The sequence below is a fragment of the Sturnus vulgaris genome, chromosome 3 (assembly GCF_052056855.1).
Source record: "Sturnus vulgaris isolate bStuVul1 chromosome 3, bStuVul1.hap1, whole genome shotgun sequence".
Taxonomy (NCBI): domain Eukaryota; kingdom Metazoa; phylum Chordata; class Aves; order Passeriformes; family Sturnidae; genus Sturnus; species Sturnus vulgaris.
In genome coordinates, this window is record NC_142245.1 from 22,279,956 (window position 1) to 22,300,250 (window position 20,295).

The 20,295-nt window shown below is 37.6% G+C and overlaps 1 protein-coding gene across 1 annotated transcript in view; it reads left to right on the forward strand.

The window, feature by feature from the left end:
* Positions 1-20,295, forward strand: part of LOC106853547 (spermatogenesis-associated protein 7 homolog) — a 34,808-nt gene that overhangs the window by 7,336 nt on the left and 7,177 nt on the right. The window contains exons 2-4 of the mRNA XM_088160720.1: positions 6,834-6,886; positions 8,468-8,560; positions 11,469-11,516. Coding sequence (XP_088016846.1) covers positions 6,834-6,886; positions 8,468-8,560; positions 11,469-11,516 — 194 coding nt within the window. The remainder of the gene's footprint in view (positions 1-6,833; positions 6,887-8,467; positions 8,561-11,468; positions 11,517-20,295) is intronic.

Consider the following 20,295-nt stretch of genomic DNA (forward strand, 5'->3'; position numbering starts at 1 on the left):
CATGTATGCCCAAATTTCTAACCCACTGTAGTATGTGGAGGTGAATCCGAAAATATGACTGTGAAAGAGGATATTCTTTCAATAGAGAACAATAGCACTGGAGACTAGACTGATGTTAGAACCTTCTTAAAAACTGCACTTGTCACTAACTTTTGTACTGAGAGCCAGGTATTTCAACAGAGCCCTCAAATCTGGGAGCTGATGCTGCTCAGCAGCTTACTGGAGATAAGTACAAAGCTTCAGAACCAAATCCTTGTTTTTGGAGAATGATCCTCTCACAGCAGCAAATGCTTAGCTGTAGGTTTGAATCTATTTCATTATAAATCATTTAAAATATTTAGAAAGAGTTGGTCTTTTGTTTTCTGTGAATACCAATAGTAAGGTCATTTCTTATCTGTACATTGTAATTATGGAAAATGTGAAAAAAGCATCCCCTTTTCCTCTAACTTCCATTCAGCACTTTCACCATCACCTTTTTAGCTGTGCTGTGGTTTATATCCAATAGGTACAATTGCTATAGAATGCAAACCAGCAGGTAAAGCATTTTAGCATTTATCCGTCTGTTATAAAAAAGACCTGATTTTCTCACATGTAATTTACAGTCTGTGTCTCCCGTTGAAAGAACTGTGCATGGATGTAAAATAGCAAAGTATAACGCTAACCAATTGAACTGATTTATTATAATCCAGTAAAATTAAAGCAGTTTGGCACAAATGAAATTTACTGCTGCAGTGTTTCTGTAGGGAAACAGATTCAGGTGTTACAGAAATGCAGGAAACACAAAGAAATTGGAGACTGTGTTGACAACAAAACAAATCATTAAGTAGAAGTGAGCCCTTGCTATATCTGGGTCTTGCTCCCTTACCTAATGACTGCAAAGATCAGGGCTTAATTTATAGTTGGGTAGGTAGGTATTGAGTGTGTGGTATAGATTCCCTACTGTGTCTTACATAGATTTAACAGAGCTCGTCATAAATCATATGGATTAAAAAATTCCTCCATTCTGAAATTATCCCAAACCACAAACAGTTTCTGTTGCTGCACCTGAGTTTTAGAAGAGATGAGGCAGAAACTGTGCTCTCTCTCAGTCTGCTATGGCTCAAATTAAAAACTTCACAAAAATTAACACCATCTTTTCAAATGCTGTAGACTGCTTGCTTTCATTCTAAGAAAAGGCAGAAATAATAGCATCTGAATTGGTGCTGAGCTATTTTAAAAGTAGTGCTAAGGCACGGTTTTACAAAGTCTGTGTGTAAAGCCCACCAGACTTTAGCTTGTAAGGAACATTGACAAATTCGGCTTTTAAGAGACTGAACCTTTCACATTCAGAAACTCTACCAGACAGCTCCCTTGTTACACTATCAGACATTTTGCTCTGGAAAAGTGTTCAACTTTCAAGGCCTGATCTTGCACTTAACTGGAGGATGTTGCCAGTGGGATCGCCTTGCCTATGGCTCTGCCTCCATGCGTGGTATTGATCACCCCACTGAATCTTCAGAACCTGAACTATCATCTGATTAGTTTTCAAAATACTTTTTGCCAAAATAATTTCCTTTTCTTATGGCTTTCTATGGGGAAATACACCATTCCTGGGAGATTGTAGGGCTCCCTAAGTCAAACATGGCTGCAGCTACAAAATCTATGTTTCTTCTCATTAGAATGAAAATTCTGTATATTTCAAAAAGTTAAAAGTGAATGTCCTGAGGTTTATTCACGGGTCTGATACTCAGAAAATCAAGTTGCATTTCTTTGTCATTAAATCTTTTCATCTCATTACAATGAACAAAGCCAGCTTTTTCAGTCTCCACAACAAAGACAATACTTTTTCTTCCCCCTAACTACTATTTATCTGGTTTGCAAACTTCAGTTATAAACTTCTTGGGTCTGCTAATGAGTGCCTGACTGTTTGTACAGAGCCTGGGACAGTAAACTGATTGAGACTTCAGGAAGTCACCAGAGTTCAAACAACAGCAGCAATATTCTGCCATGAGTCAGCTGCTGAAAATGCTCCTTTAAGGGACTGGTTAATTAAAGATCTGCCATTACTGTGACTTTGTTCCATCACAACAACTGTTTAGTGCCAGCGTCATGGGTTACACGTAGCATGCACTTACTAAACTAAATGTGCTTTTGCCAAAGAGTTACAATTTTTGATACGTGCTTCTTCCATTTTATCTGTCCTCACCCGGAGCAGTTTCCCACTGATGTTTTTCTACTTCAGATAATCGCATAATCGCAGAGTAATTGTTGAGCTGCAATGGTAGGATTGGGCACAAGAAGATAAAGAATTACTCTGTCCTAAAGTTGCACATGGTTAAGACCTCTTTTCAATATCATATCCTTCACTCTTTCATGCCTTTCAAAGATATTTGACATTAAAAAGAAAGCCAAAAGAAGCAAAGATTAAGCCAGAGATAATTTCTATTTCAGAATAAAAAATCAAAAGTATTATTAGTAATATTTGAGATGTATCTAGACTAATTTAAGTCTTTAGCCAGTATATATGACGCTATGATTAAGTTCCACTATTTTCCAAAACATTACTAAAAATGCTTAAGGAATACAACTAAATAAATAGCATTTAAAAAAATAACCAAATATTTTGATGTGTTACCTTGGATTTGAGAGCAGTAACTTCCTTTGCCCATATCCTGTTGTGACTACAGAAGGATGTTTTCAAAAGACAAAAAAAAAAGATGACCTTTTGATGATTTTATTAACTTAGGGATCCATGACAATTAGAAATATGAGCACATAGGAAAAGTAATAAAGTTTACTCTGCTTCCATTTATTTCATAGCATTTTTATTCTAAGGTGGCAGAGAATCTGATACAAAAAAAAAAAAAAATAGCACTGCTCATAATCTTTCCAGCCTTTGTTTTCTCAGAACACTGCCTAATGCTCTCTGTTACCTGCATCCTTTTATCTTTAAGAAGGCCATTCCAGACAGGTGATTTTGTTAAAAACTAAGCTCCCAGTGTGAGGCCTGAATTTCAGAACCAGTTGAAAGTGCACTCTCTGAAAGAAACAGCCTCTTTTTCAGTTGTCATCAAATAAAGGTCTAAAACCTGACTGGAGTCTCTGCCCTTAAATTTTGCTTAAAGATGTAAAAATATGGTTTGTGAACTTGCAGCAATGCCTTTGAAACCAAACGTTATTCTGAAATACGTGTATGAGGACAAAATAAAATGTTTCATTGTTTAAGGGACAGACACCCCTGGTTCCTCCCTCAAATTACGACGTTGCCTTGAAACCAAGGAAAGAATTGTATTGATTTTTCCAGTTCTGATGACACTTGGTATGTCCTTTGACATTCAGGATCATCTCTAAGGAGATATTTTCTTTACAACTGTCAAACCAAATCAGGCAAATCCAAGTTCACAATTAAGCAACTTCTGCTGCCAGACAACCCTTTGGAGTATAAAGCTACTGAGCACTAGGTTCCTGTATGCCAGTTGACTTATCTGCTTAAGAAGCATGGAACTTTATGTGTGGGTTTAAAGTGATAAGATTTATCTGGTGAAGATTATGTATGCACATTGCACAGCTACTGGCTTGCTTCACATTAACGAGGAGTAGGTTTAAGATGAATCAAAATCAGTCTTTAAAGTGAAGACAGTCTATTTAAATTACAGTTAAAATTATTGCTGGAACTTTTGCATGAAGACAAATAGTTTCACTAAGATGAAAGTAAGTTAAAAATGAGGACTGAAGTTTAGGCTCCATGATCAGACTTTCAAATTAAGATACCAGCTTTTCCTTGATTTTAGTGGGAGTTAGGAAGATGGTTGGGTTGAAAACCATACCACTGAACAGGTAGGGACTGAAATCTGGATTTCCCATGAGTCTGTGTCAGTCTGACTCCTGTGAACTTATGTGGCTTTGGAAATTGAGACGTGGCCCATTCAGCTGTTAAATTTTACCTGTTAGCTGTAAAATTTACCCTGTTACTTGTCCGAGATAAATTAATCTGTCAGCAATGTGACATTTCTTCATAAAATAGGTGGAATTCTGTGTACGTGGAATTCGTCTTCTTGAAACCTGCCCTTAATTCAAAATGAGTAGGGACTTGTTTGATTTCTTTCCTGTGTTGGGACTGGCTTTTCTAGGTCTGGCTTCTGTGATGTGAGCCTATACTGTTTTGTGGAGTATCTTTAGAACATCTTCAATGCTGTGCTTCTTGCCCCACTGCTTCCCTTGGGCATATGCAGCACAGAAACAGAGCTGCTCCTTCTTTTGCCTCGAAGATGTTTAGCAGAGATGATCTTTCAGATTGCAAAATATGTGACCTTTGCACAATGCCATGGCTCATTTTTGTGGCCTGTAGAAAATTGCCCTGCTGATGCTGTTGTAACAGAGAATTTTCTCTCAAAGTATCTTTTCTAAAGGGTCCTATTAACTGAGAGATTAAACCAAACAGAAGAAATCTGGCAGGGAAAGTAAATTCCAAAGTTTCAGCCTTTCCATACCTGTATCAATTTTAATGTGGCATTCTGGCCAGGAGACAAGTCTTCAGTAATTCCCATAAGGACCTGCAGACAGAAAATCATAATTCTTACTGTTTTCATTAATACATAACCAATACATTTTCCTTCCCTGCCAAGGGTCCCAGATAACCATGGTGCCTACATACTCCTTGATGGGACCTTTCAGAGGACACATGAGTCTCAAAAGTAGCCGTAAGTATTCACATTATTACTTGAAAAGTGACTAAGTGTTCCAATTTTGGAATAACAGCTTAAATATTATAACACTACTAAAAATACATATTTTATTATTGAAACAATGTAAAGTAGGTAAGTCCTTCTATATCTCACTATCCTAATTTAGACAAACAGAATTCCTGTTCAGGATCTTTACCAAGGACCTGTGGAAGTACTGCTGAAAAGATGTTCTGCCTTAAACTTCCCTTCTCAGAAATGCTGTTCAACTGTACCTTCTCCAAGCCCATATTCCCACTTGTAGGAATTAGCAGTTAGCATTGGTATAAACTCTTTTCAGTATAGCAGCTCTGCAGCTATATTAGACTTTAAAGAGTAAAATAATTGACATGTTACAGAGAACAGACTTTTACCCCAGTAAGAGGCAAAAAGCAATGGCTTTGAATCAGCAGTCTGGTGAGAAGCAAAGTCACCTCCTGTGTTTTTCAAAAGCATATTTTTGGTTTTCAGCTACATGGAAAAGACATGTTTTATCACTGTCATTGTGTATCAGTCAAGCTTTAATACTGCTCTGACTGGATTAATGTATGACATTATACCTCTAGACATGATATATTCTCCAGACATGATGTGTAGAGGTAATCTCTTGCAATTCAATCAGTGGAAACTAGGCAAATTAGTCATCACACAAGTACACATTCAGGACTATAATAAATTGCTAGGAAAGTAATTATAAAGTTGGAAATAAAAAAGAGTCACTGTGAAAGGGTTGTCAGTGTTCTTTATTATTTATTCTTGGGTCCTGGTTTCCTGGAGATCTTTCCTCATGTGTAGAAAGAAGATGTAAATGTATTGGAAGTACAATAGTCCTCAGAGTTTGGAAAGATTTTCAAAAGTGAGCAATTTTCTGTAGATAGATCTGCACTCATGTATAGAAAATGTTGAAACTCTGAAACGTTGAAAACTTGGATCAAGCAATTTGCTGAATGTTGCAGCAAATGAGATCTGTGTAAGGCAGCAGAAAATACAGAACTTGGATTCTGTTCAAAAATGGGCTTAAGAACATTGCCTGTCTTTGCAGCACACAAAAGGGCTGTTTCAATTTGACTTGACGTGTGTTTGCACCATCAACAGAGCCTCTTAACAGGACTACTTAAAATTCCCAGTAGATTTCTATTTCCCATTTCCTTCAATTTGAAGTTACTTAAAGAAAACATAAGAAAAATTGTTTGAAAGTGTAAACTTTTAGTGAGCTCAGATAAGATGGCCCTCTGTAATGGTGGGAAATACTTAGTTGGACACCCCCTAAGTCTCCCCATTTCATTGTTTTTGCCCTTAAAGCCTTCTCTTTGAGAAAGGGATGTGCTTTTTCATGTCCTCTGTTCAGAGAGATTGAGACACGAAAACACAGAATAACTTGCCAAAGTTCAACAGAAAGTCTCTGGCTAAGAAAGGAATTCGCTTTTTTTCCTTTCCTTACATAGGAATAACCACAATGTTGCTTATTGCACAATGTCAGTAATTTTCTGGACACAGCATAGAGTTAGATTTTATGAAAGACAAAAATTAGATTAAACTACTAGTGCTGTGTATATCTTTAGCATTTCAAATTTGGGGCAGTTATTCATTTTGAGAAGAGTATTCTTTTTATAAATGCATTTTTCCTCCTTTTTTAATATTTGAATATTTTTTAGATTATCACTTCATTCTTCTGGCATGCTTTTTCACTGCATATATTGAAATCAGCTTGTCACTGCCAATTGGGAAAGGATTTGGGTAATTTATCAAAGTACTTTTTTCTTTCCTTTATTGCCAAGAGCCTATAGCTGCTGTGATTTAGGGCCTTGCCATTCCTTGAACTCAGGAGAGCCACCCCACTTTAAACCAGCAAGGGATGGTGCTGGATGTTACTGAAGAGCTTGTTCAAGTCGTTTTTGCCATTAGGAGGTTACAGCACAACTGGCAAAATTAATGAAAAAAAATTATTTTTAGAAGTTTTGGAGAGAACAACTACAGGTCTCAAGCACATAAGAGCCTCGAAATAGAATAGTACCGAGTTTAACTATTTTATTTCTTTATTATGGTATTGGCGCCCATGAGGGCTTTCCCTGAGTACAACTGGACATGTAAAGGCTCATGAAAGTCTGTCAGCTTTGTATTTGTCTGCTTCAGGTACCAGATTGTGGTGCCTGTACTATTCGTGCTAAGTTTAATTGAGACAAGAGGTAAATGCAGTTTGCTCAGAATACTGCATGAAGTTCTCCATTCTTCATAGCAAACATGGAGTCACCATTTCTGATTTGCTGATGTCTCTGCACCTGGTTGTGTGCTGGTGGAAGCACTCTGGCTGTGTGTTCCATGCACAATCAGAATGTGTGGCCCTGGAGCTGAACAGCATCTTTCTTCAGCTGGTCATGTTGGCATGTGCTGCTGCTCCTGGACCAGCTGTTGACATCAAGTCAATGCCCTTCTGGCACAATTAGAGTCACTTGCAGGAATACATTAGGGAATAATACTAAGTGAAGTAACAAATCCAGCATCAGGTGTTCTGTTGGGCTTTTTTTTATGGTGCTTGTTCAAAAGATGACAGCATAAATTGAATGTATTCAAGCTCCTTGGCAGTTAAGAGCAGTTTGTATCACTGGCTCACTTTGGTAGGCAAGAGATAAGAAAAAGCAACACAATAAGGATGCAGCCAAACTGAGATTAGAAGGCTGATTCCCAGACTCTCAACTCGAGGTCTCCTATTCTTTCAAAACACAATAAAAGCTATGAAACAAAGTTATTAGCTTAAATTGTACACTGGGGACATGAACAATAAAAGAATCATTTATTTTGTTGGCTCAGAAAACCAAATCTGGATAGGGTTGGACGGGCTGATTATCTCAGGGTAAGGGTCATTCTGGGTCTGTGGATGGAAAGTCAGGTACATTGGATTTCTGATCTCCAGTATTCTGTTGTTTTTTTAATACTATGTGCTAGTAACTTTCCATCTACAAATCCTATCTGTTAGGAAATTAGAGGGTTTTGAGAAAGAAATTAGAGGGTTTTGAGAAAGAAACAATATTCTTGTTTGGAAGCAGATTAAAAGAAAATTATCTTAGCCACACTGATAGGTTAAAAATTACAAGTAAATGCTTATCTGCTTAACTTCTTTTTCTGTGTTAATGAACTTAGGTCAGATTCAGAGACAAATTTTTATGAATCTCGGAAGTCGGGCAAATTAGAGAATCAGAGGGGTGTCGTGGTCAGTGTAACACAATTCAGTTCCATGATCTGGTTCCTCTTCTGGCCCTACTTTTGTCTATGTATCCAGTTCACTTACCTAATTCAAGTGCTCGAGTTACATCTGGTATCACCAAGAGGTGAGATATTAACATGTATTTTTCAGTACTTTGTAATATTATCTAATAAAACTATTAGCATTAATAATAGTATTAACACTCTCTATTGTTATTTAATACTCTCTCGTATTAAAACTTTCAGAAGGCAAATGCTTTATATTATATCAGATATTAAACAGTGAGATCCTCTCTTATTCTCCAGAGTTCAACAATATCAAAGGTTCATACATTACTTATTGCAAGCTATAATTCTCAAGTACTCAAAAAAGTGAAAACTGGGAATAATCTGCCACTTGTTCATGTTACATTCTGTGCTATTCTTACTTTTTTAAATAAAAGAACGAATACTGGCTTGATGTTATTGCCAGCAGGAGACACTAAATATTACGGTATTTTCAGAACTACTATTACCTGAAACATTGCTTGACCCACTAAATAAACTCAGTTTTTTCCCTCTCACAGCTTTTTCTCCTGGACCTTCCTGCAAACTCTCCAATCAGTACATCATTCAAGACCACATGGCTGCTCATTTCAAGAAATTGATGTCTGCTGAAGGTGTGTACAGTCTTATGACAATATCTATGTAGGTAAAAGGTGAAATCAGAGTCAAGGATATGTTGGTTGTCCTATTTTTGGCTGGTTGCTGAATTTCTTCCCCTTTCTTTCCTCCCTCTCTCTGTCACTAACTCAACAGGAGTAGGAGGCATAAAATGATGTGCCCTAAGAGATATGTGGAACACTCAATTGCAACTGTAACCTTGTCTTGGGAGAAGCTTGGGAGAATTCTGACTGTTGAAAGCTGTAAAGTCTATGGAGAGAAACTGTTCCACGAAATGACAAGTTCATGTTGGGAAGAGGAATATTATCTAAGTCCCCTGTGTTACTTTACTCATAGTTTCTGTTTAGACGTGTATGGCAGTAGACTAACAGGAAAGGTAAAATGAGCACTAGGGCATGTATTTGTTTAATTGGGAGAAACCTGAAGAGTAACAGTGGGGTGGCAGCTTTTGATGTTTAGAAAGTTACAGTATCAGTCCTAAGTAACCTGGAGGGAAGTTCCACTAACCACAAGTGGTTACGCTCCTGAGGGCTCTTCAAGTGCTCTCCCTCCTGCAAATAGCCACAAACGGCTAGAAAGAAAATTCAGAATTAAAAAAAAAAATGTCCTCTGTCAATTGTTTGGAGCTGTGTAAATTTCCAGGTGCTTCAGGTTCAGATGAATCAGGTGGAGTTGAATGGCCATAGCTGTAATTAGGTTCCTACAAGACTTCCAGCCCTTGGGCTCCAAAGGCTTTCTGACCAAAAAAATTCACTGATCACATGCAGTGAGCTTTATAATAACACAGAACTGTTGAACAATAAATGAGATTGCTGCTGTGGTTTTTGGTTTTTTTGCCAGGAGACCAATCCTTTTGTCAATTTGCAGTGCCAAATGCTTTATCTTATACTACCTTGCTTGAATACAGTGCATCTTTTCATTGTGGTGTGAGAATCACTCTTTGAAAGCTACATGACCTCCACCATGCTACAGTTCACAACCATCCCACTCATATTAGGAGCTGGAAGCTGGATTGCTGCTGTGTACTTTTGTACTCAAGTGACTTTTGCTTTTTCACGGCTAATGTCACGGAAACAGTGAACTCTAGGAACTGTAGAATTCACATCCTGGAGTTTTACTTATAAATATACAGAAGCATCAGGACTAATTAAGAGCAGCAAACACTGCCATATATAATTGAAATTTTATTCTCAACTGGTGAAGTCTAAATGAGGGAGTGAAGGTCAAAAAATAAAAGGGAAGTAACAGAGGTGTTTTGCAGTCTTTTTGTCAATTACATTCTTACAGCTCAGAAGACACTACACAAAAGGTATTCTTAGTATAAAATGAGCCAAGTGCTTTGTTCCCAAGCAGGTTTCAATTCTTTTTCAAATGTCAGTCCTGCTCCTCTGCAGCAGAACTCAGTCAATCTGGAAAGAGCATCTCACAGTAGGTGCTAACCGAAATTTCCAGTGGCTAAAATTTCTAATTCTTAGGTGTTTCACGATCTGAATTTACAATTCTCAAAGGTGAGATTTGGAACCTTTAATCTTAAAACACTTGCTTTACTTATCATAATGCTTCATCATTCACATAGATTTTCCTTGTAGAGCTAACTTTTGCATACATATCAAAACCTGCAATATTGCAAGGATATCAAGGTTCTCTTCTGTACATACCTGCTGCTGTGAAATGCTGATTTGCCACCTGTTCTGTACAGCTTTACAAGAGATTACAGAATTTTATGCCTCTGAAAACTCTGGTCAGGGTATAAAGGCCTTCTCCAGTATACTTCCAAATATTTTCTAATCTTTTTGAAATGAATCTGTTTTTTAAACTACAACCTGTTTGGCCTCACTCCAGACAAGTGGCCAGCCTCACATGTCCAAAACTTTGGAACACTGGTACAAACTACAATTTGCTTTGACATTTGGCAGTAATCACAGAAGTAAAAGATGGAAATGAAGTCAGTGTCCTTCAAATGCAACTGGAATATTGAGCTTCTAGGTGATTGCTTTTCCCTCCGCAGTCAAAAATACTATTTCCTTATGTACCTCCGTTATATCCAGGGATATGCAATCTGGCACAGAGCTCCATTACCATCCTTAACATCTCCTGTGTGGACACAGGACTTAATGAAGGCTGAGGAATGCTTGATTCCTCGAAGCTTACTCCATTTAATCTTTTACAATGAAAGCCAAATGACCAAATAAGAGAAAATGTGGTGTGCAAAACTGTCTGTAATTGCTTAATTAAATGGCTCCTTTTGCTAGGAAGATGATGAGAAACTGATGACCTTGAGCCTCGGGACATCTTGAATCACATCTTGGAGAATTAGTTGGAAATTTCCCCTCTCTGATAGCAGCTGCATACTCATCCATGAAATATAAACTTTCTGGGTAGTAGTAAATGCCAATACAAAATTAATACAGCTTTTCTTATATTATAAATTAAAATGAAGTCAAATAAATGTAGCCATACTGGCTCTAATTTCTATACCCAAGCAGACATGAGTGAAAGCCACAAAAATCAGATCCAGATTTGATCCTCAATCAGGAATAGGATTATTGAGGCACTTATGGTTTTATGCAGATAGAGACAAGGGGTCAAATCCTCAAGTAGTATCATTGCAGTTGTGGCTGGTCTAACTCAACTAATTTCACAGCATTTAACCTATGCCAGATTTTGAGAACTGATCAAGGACGAAGATAATAGAAGGAAATTGTGTTCATCAGTAGAGAAAAATTAAGATTTGGTGGTCAGTAGATCTGCATTATTAATAATGCTAATATTATGCAGTCTAGTACTATATTCCTATAGGGAATTCAACACCTTGGGATTATCAATTTCATCTCTGCCCATTTTGCTATGATTATTTGTGATGTTAGTGTTTCATTGGACTGAACCTACTTTTTATTAATACAGCTGCTGTTGATTCATCTGCCCCAAAGAGTTTGCATACCAGTGTTAAATGTGAGTAGTTTTATTTCGGTTTGTTTTGAAAATAGGTCTCCCTCCATTTGTTTGGTTTGGAAACACTTGTCTTCTTTTATGATAAAGGTGTTCTGAAAAGGCATATACATGCTGAAAATATGCATTGTCAGGGTTAAGATAATAGTATCTGGCATCTAATTTAATGTCTAACTTAATTGTATCCAACACTTGGTTCCTGTTTGCACAGATACAAGCTAACCTGCAGAGTGTGGGATTTGCTGAAACACCTACTGCAAGCAAGGCTGTTGGAATCATAAATTGCCTTAGTTTTCCAGTCTAAATTCAGACCACCAGCCCTTTGAATTCCTTGCCATTTCACGCTGTATTTTTTATTTCCCTGATTGCTCCGTGTGTCTCTGGACATCGGGCACAGGCTGGCTGAAACAGGTTTTGAGTAATAAATTGGGGTTTGGTAAGAGAACGTTGCACTGCACCTTAACGCCACCTCTTGGCTGAAGCCTGCAGGACCCAATGTCAAGGCAGAGTCTCCAGCCCTTCCCTTTTTGATAGGAAGGAAGATTGATGAAAAGGAACCCGTTCATACCTTTCTGTGGAAACACAGCCTTCATTTTTGAATATGTTTGGTTTCCCTCATTCACCAGGTTGGGAGGCATATTCTTCTTATCTCTCTGGTAGTTACATACAGGGCAGCACACAGCTTCCTACACAGACACCTCCTGTTTTAAAATGGAATTCAAAAAGCTGGGAAAATGGAAGCTCCTGTTTTTCCACAGTGCATGCATAGTGGGAACCATGTATCTGAGACCTGTGGGGGGCTGTTGCTCTGAGCAGGGCATAATGCACACGGAAGCAAAGATATTTCAGAGGCAATGGTGAGATGCAGTTGTTCAGCAAGATACACACAAGTCAAGAAGGCAAACATAACCCTTGCCCACAAAGACAAAAAATGTATCATATGAGATCCTCATTAGACAGGAACAAGACAACAAGTTCAAGATCATAGCACATTACAATCAAAACTTCCTTGACTTTGTTTTTCAACTCCTCCTGCTCAACAGTGTTTTCTTTTTTTTTCAGAGTTGTCTTTTATATAATAATTTTAAGATTAGTATTTTGTATTTATCACTTTAATAGTGATTAAACGGTGCTCTAATGATAGAGAGAAATGCCATGGAAAGTTTTATGAGAACATTAGTTTGACAGAGAGGTGATCCTGATATAGAAATGCATGAGGAGTAGAATCTCACCTCCTTGAGAACATCAAGAGGACAGAGAGTTTGTTCAGCTGGGTTTGCCACAATAACAAATGTTCCTAGAGGATGTATCAGAGGGAAACATTTTCTGTGTTTCTTAAAATGCTTTCTTAGGAAGATACTCATCTTACAGAGCTAAGCAGAAATTAACTGCTTTGTGCAGTTTCTGTTAATTTAGAAGCCCACACTGAGTACAAGGTGCCTGATGGTCATAGAAGCCATAATGTGATATTCCCAGTCAGAGGAAGTAAGGACCCAATACAATTTTTGTCAGCAGCCCACTGGGGAAAAGCAAATCACCTTTGTCATTTAATATTTATCTTCACTAAAAGATGCTATATATGAGCTAAGTCCTTTTTCTGACAAGTTAGCTCCAGAAATGTCTGCCTTGGCAAAAGAAATTTTATCCCTCAAAGAATAAATCACAGAATTTAGAAGTCACCTTGAAAATGTGCATCAAAACTGCTGTGTTCTGAAGTGTTAAGTAGGGCAGTAGCACAATGGAGGTACAGTTGCTGTTGTTGGAGTTGATGTGCAAATCATCAGGGCATATAAAATGACTTTGTGCCTACAAAAATAGATTTCTGTTTATTATTTGCATAATCAAATATCATTTGCATAAACAAAATAAATTAAGTCTGTTTTGCCAGCCTACTAGAATAATGGAAGGACAAAACTAATTTTCTGCTTAGTGCAAGATTACAGCATTTTTTTCTTTTCATGCAGTTTTCTCCCACAACCATCTCCCACTATTACTTTTGCTAGTTACTAAATGTGGAATGCTTTTAAAGTCTTGACATTTATTAGAACTTTGACAGGTACACATTCTGAAGCCATATATTTTCTTATCTGTTCTCAATCCATACACTCAGTTAGGTATAACCCTGGTTTCCAAATGTGTGAACTGTGTTGGATTTTTCCAAATGTGTGATCTGTGTTGGATACCACACGTTTCAGTGGTAGGCTGAAAAGAAAATTCAGGTCACTTGGTAGTGATGGAGACATACAAAAACCTGTAAAATTAAAGAGAAAGACTCAAACAGCTACAAAGATTAGTTCTGAGAAGCCAGAAGAAAATGCAGAGAGCAATGCTTTTTTTCATTTTAAGAATAAATTTATAGCAGATAAAACACTGTAAAGAATTTGGTAATATTTCCTACAAATAAACTGCACCATTTCACAGGGCATCTGTAGTGTTGCACTGCAGATTCAGAACTGTACAGAAAAAAGTGTGAGATGTGCAGTGTATAGGACTTGCTCCTGAATTTTTTCAGGTATATTTTGGATTTTCTGATCTAAGCTTTAGAAGGACGCTGTTTAAATTTATTACTCCATTAAGCTTTCTGCACTTCTAGATTTCATGAAGTTATTAATGTTGCAGTGGGTAAGATGCCATTGAATTAGCTGATTTTTTTCTCATAAAATTCTTTTCTAACAACCTTTCAGTATTGTTTGTAATGAATAGCAGGTGCCAACTTTCATCACTTTGGGAGAATAGGATAGGATAGGATAGGATAGGATAGGATAGGATAGGATAGGATAGGATAGGATAGGATAGGATAGGATAGAGTAGAACAGAACAGAACAGAACAGAACAGAACAGAACAGAACAGAACAGAATAGAATAGAATAGAATAGAATAGAATAGAATAGAATAGAATAGAATAGAATAGAATAGAATAGAATAGAATAGAATAGAATAGAATGTTCAGCTGGAAGGGATCTACAATGATCATCCAGTCCAACTGCCTGACCAGTTCAGGGCTGACGAAAAGTTAAAACCTGTTAATAGGAGATTGTTCAAATGCCTCTTAAACACTGATGAGCTTGGGGCATCAATCAACTCTCTGGGAAGCCTATTCCAATGTTTGACCACCTTCTTGGGAAAGAAGTGTTTTTTAATGTCCAGTCTGAACCTCCTCTGCCAAAGCTTTGAACCATTCCCACAATTTGTATCACTAGATTAAATAATAGAGAAATAATGGTGAAATAATTGTGACTGTAGTGCCAAATTAACATTCTAAATGCTCTTGAAATTGCACAAACTTTTGTTATAAGTTAGGGAGAAACAGTTTAGATAAAGCTTCCTGAGCAGTCACTTCTCTCCAACACAGGGCTGACTTTGTTGCAGCTGTAAAACTGCATCTCCAATGTTCTTATGCTAAAAAGCACGGGCCATTTTTCGGCTTCCCTTAAAGAATGGAAAAACATGTGTCTGTCCCATGCCTTAAGAATAGATATATTAGCTGGAGATGCAGCAAAGATCAGGGATATGAGAGATGCAGTTCATCATCACAAGTGTTCTTGTGGAGATAAAATTATACAGAGGTGTTTTAGGAGTCATGAGAACAGCATGATTTATGAACGTCTTGTGAAAACAGGAATTCCTTGGCCATTCCAAGTGTCTGTGTAGGAGGATGTTTACATTTCTTACTCTCAGCAGAAGCAACACTTCCTAGAAAGAACCTCTAATGAGTATGGAAAGAGGATGAGGTGTGCTGCTGAAAACACCAGTGACAAGGTTTCAGAAGTGTGTCTCAGGGATCAAAAAGAAGAATTCATGTTCCAAGGGAAATGTGAAAGTTCTGAGACAAAAAAAATGTTATGAGGCATTGTTTTCATCTGAACAAAGGAGAAAAGTCTGTGTAATTTCGTTTGAAATCAGTGCTTTATTTATTTATACAGCACTGAGCCTTGAGACTTAAACCTGCTGTAGCGTCCAGAAGGTCTTTAAATTTCTCAGTTATTAGAGATTAATAATTAACATCTAATATTAAGCAGTTGAATCATATTTTTGGACCTTGAAAGCATAAGACAGCTCTAGAAGTCTCTTCTAACCATTATTTTCATGTTACAATGATGTTCTGTCCCAGAGTCAAAGAGCCCAAGTTTGAGTCAAATCTCCTGAGGCTGATCAGCTCAGTAAGGGGAGCAGAAACCTTGGCTGATGTACATATGATGCCATCCCAGATGAGCTGGCAGAAAACTAGGAAAAAACACTCATGAAAGATTAATCAAAGCAGCCCCAAGCAGGAGATCCATAAAGGTAACCGACAACTCATACAGGAGAATGAGCCATACAAAATGTTAGTTAATCCTGCAGTTCTGAAAATCTCTTTCTAAAGCTCAGCCCTTTGACTCCACCAAATCCATCAATACAGGCAAATGCAGTGGTCCAAGGCACCCTACCCTAATTCTCTTCCTGCTCTCCCATTCCAGGAATGAGAGTGTGTCCACCAAGGGCTGCTCTCATGTAATTTTTTTGTCCTAGTTTTGCAGTATCTTCCATTAGCAGAATACTGGCTATCAATCCAGCAAAACATGCATGCATTCAGCATGGTGAAACTGTGCTAGGAAGTGGTCAGGTCAGTCTACCCAAACTAAAGAATCTCCTGAAGGAAGACCCAAGGTAAATCTGCCTCTCTGAGCACACTTTAAGTGTCCACAACCTTGATCTTAAGACAAAGCCATTCCTTCTCCTCTCTGTTGAGCTACAATTTGATTACCAAGTCAAGGTCAACTACCAACAATGGCAAGATGAACTTTGCAGACCACTACCTATTTTACACAATTCCTTGGACTCTTAAGAGTACAGGATATATTTTTACCGAAAAGGAATTACAAGTCATATTTTATCTAAGTAGACGAAGCCATGTGACTGTTTCTTGTTCACTTTTTGGGAAGTGTTGATCATATAATTGATTCATATGCCATGACTCATTTTTATAAATATGAAACCCAAACACACAAACAAACGTGTGCAGAAACATATGCTTTAGTAATTGGGAAAAGGAATAATAGCTTCCTTTAGGAGGAATTTTATTTTTCTGTCTACCAGCAGAGGATTTAAATGGTTAGATGTGGCACATACTGGTCTTTGTATAATCTGTGTTTTTCCCTTTATAATTCTCTGCATGAGACAGACGTTAGTCAAAATAACAATTTTCATTCAGGTTTTAGCCAGTTGAAAATGAAGTTGCTTTGTAGTTTTCAAGCCCATAACACCTGTGAAAAAGAACAAGCTGTTTCTCCTGACAGTTCAAAGACATACAAAATTCCAGAATCTTCTCCATAGTTTCTGTGAACAGAATATACAGTTAATTATATAAACATAATTTTATCCTTACAGATGACGAATCTTAGTTGTCATGAATCTTGGGCAATTGAACAAATCCTTTGGCAATCAGTGAAAATGAATGTGTTTATATAGCCAAACATCAATTTTCTATTGTTGCAGGTTTATGGAGCGTTAGTGAGCTGGTTTTTAATAAAAAGTTTTGTAGTCTGTAAAAATAAAAAATGCTTATACCACCCTCACAAGAGAGCTGCAATGAAGGGACTATCAAATGTATGACTACTGCTTCATTCAACTCTTCTCCATGATTAAACAACTTGTCTAGTTCATAAATTCTTCTTGTTGCACTACAAATCCTACACTATGCAGGCAACTCCATTTGGGATCTGAGTTCCTTCACAGTACCACTGCACATTTCTAGGTCATCTTCTAGGAGTATCTGCTGAAAATCATGCACCAGCTGAAGCAGAGTAGATGAGTGTTACCCTCATTTACAGGGAACAAATTAAGATACCAGAGATTAATTAACATACCTGTGATCACTCTGGAGCTGGGAATTAAGGGATAGCTTTCCAAGTCTTACTGTAGTGTTTTAATCACCAAACCATGCTTCCCATCAATTTCAGAGTCTGTGCTGTTGAAAGGGGTATTTTTAAAAACAGAGAGAGTGTAATGGGAGCTATTGGAGGATGTAGAGAACAGGAGCCTTGTCACAGCCATTGTGCAGTGACTTTGCTTTTGGCTGCCAAAGGAGAAGGTAGCAATCAGTCAGTACTTTAAACAGGGGTGAAGCATCTTGACATTTCTCTTGTACACCACATTCTGGAATTCTTTACTTATACTCACTTAAAGATTTTAAAAACACACTTTCCCTACATAAGTAAAACAAATGTCATCTTGTCTTTGCTCAAATAAGAGAAGACAGTGTGTTCTCTCCTAATTTTGGTGAGATCTACACGGGAATTGTGTCACCTACTGTCAGCTCCATTGTGTGTTAGTAGGGCAGAACCAGTCAGAGCAGATGTTGGTTATGGTCAAAGGTTTCAACCAGTTCAGAACTGCTGGAATGGGTGGTCTGTTGCAGAGAGCTGATTACTTTTTGCCTTCTTCCTGAGAAAATTCCTGTTAATGTCAACATGAGCATTCACAGTAATAAAAGGTGCAGGATTTGGCATGTGCTTAGAAAAAAATGTGGCAAAGAACAACAGGCAATGTCACTTAGATATGTTTCCTTGCTTTATCTGGTGTTTCAGAGATGTTTCCTCCCCTTTAAAATTGCTGTTATCCACTCACCTGATAGCATTGCAGCATTTAAATATTGCTGAAAACAAATCATGCTGAACCAAACCTTGGGGCTTAAAAACCACCCATGTCCTGTAGCTTCATGTGGCAACACAGGCTTTTTGTAAGGACAGCTAACATAGAAAAGAGCCTCTGAAGTCAAATCTAAGCATTTGAACCTCACCACTGGTTTCTGCTGAAGAAATTGTCTTCTTTGCACTGAAATGCCAAAATAAGCAGTTCCCCCACCAGACAAATTTTTAGCAGTGCAGACTACAGCACCCAGCCCATAGATGTGAACTTCATAAGTAACTCTCCTTGTATCCCTGTGTATTGCACTGGACAAAAATGTAATATTACATCAATGAAAAACAGCAGCAAAAATTAAGAAAAAATGACGTTTTGGAGAAGTTAGTAGGTGATCTGTGATGACCAACACGTATCTCTGAGTTTCACAGGCACAGCAAGAATAAACTGCTGTGGTTATATAGCCTGTTTATTCCCTAAGTCTTCTCTGCATTCATTGCTATTTCTGAGAGTTGTGGGGAAAGGGTTCAGATGCCTAAACCTTGATATACATTTATATACGTCCCACTTCTCATTAAAGTGTTCCAAAGCCTAACTTACCTTGCAATGAGTAACATATACCTCTCCCTTAGGATGCATTTGTATTGTTTAATTTCTGCTCTGTGTATAGGTAGTCCTAAGCAGGAATAAAGTTACTTCTTAACCATCTTTTTACACAATTAGAAACATTCAGCTCCTTAAATATGAGTCTTTGGACAGTGTTTTCCAGAGTTCATCATACTTATGGATCTTCTCTGTATCCTTCCCACTTCTTGAGTAGTAAAGTTTTGAAGTAGGATGTATAATTCCAGCAGCAACTGAGGAAGCAGAAATAAAGGCTCCCTTTACTTACACTTGAGATTTCCAGTCTTTATGGGCAGTGATATTACACTGATTTTGACTCCACTGTTGCTGGGGGAAATTACAGGCAGCTGTTTATCTAGAAGAAGGTATGGATGTTTTTTTAGTGACACTGATTCCCAGATAAGACTCTCCTTCTTTAGGTAAGAGCCTGCCTTTTCACAGTGGAGATGTTCCATTATACATGCTGAAAAGTATGCTGCTCCCCTACATCTGAGCAATGCACATCACTTTGTTACAGTAAGCCACCCCTTTATTATTTATGAGTTCCCAAACTGTAGTTATTCAAGCTTTATGAGAAATGATTTTGTGTTTTCTTTCAGATAAATGAAAGAAATAATATTACAATATCAAAACTGATCCTTGCTTTAGAAACACCTGCTCATTACATTTTCAGATCACCCACTTGAGCATTTTGTAAACACCTGTAATATTGTTCTAATTTCTTAGTCAAAATGCCACGCAGAACATACAGAACAATCCCAGGAAGCTTACAGAAGTCTTTTAAACAAGCACCTTTATCTCATGCCCACAATCAAAATCTCCTTTTTTCTTATCTAGTTAGCATGGTTCTGTGTTTAACCTTTTTGACTAGTGCTGCTCACATTACTTATTTCAAATGAGTCTTGTAACAGCCTTTCAGTTGTTATGCTCAGGACTGATACTAGTCTGGAGTTCATTTACCACTTTTGCTCTTCTCTTTTCCCCACAGTCCTTTGAAACTTCCTTGTTGTTTCCAAAGTCATCAGGAATTAAACATCAGCCAACTGTTTTTAAACTCTTGGTAGGAATTAAACAAGAACTCCCACTCTGAGTCAAGAATGAAGGCATGAGCCAAGGTGTGGATTCTATTTCTAACTACAATCACTGAGTTTTGTAACATCTGGTAAACAACTTAAGGGAAGCCTCTTCTGGTTTTATATCCCATGTTCATACTTGGGCCATAATGTTCTGCCTTAGACCCAAAAATAACTTTGTCTTTTATAGGAGGCAGCTGTGTGTGCAATCTAAGGTGTTCAATGACCGTTCTTCCTACGTAAGATAAGTAGAACTAAAATGCACTGGATTTAAAAAAAAAATACAACCGGATTTATTTTGTTTCCTTCAGATCAACCAATATTATCAGCTAAGCTGCTTCTACTGTATTGTGTAAGTTTGTGCCCACTCATTTTGTACACAGGACTTCCACACAGCAGCAAAGGAAAGACAAGGTGTTTTATAAAATGGCAAGCCACAAGAACTGCCAGGAAAACAGAGTGGG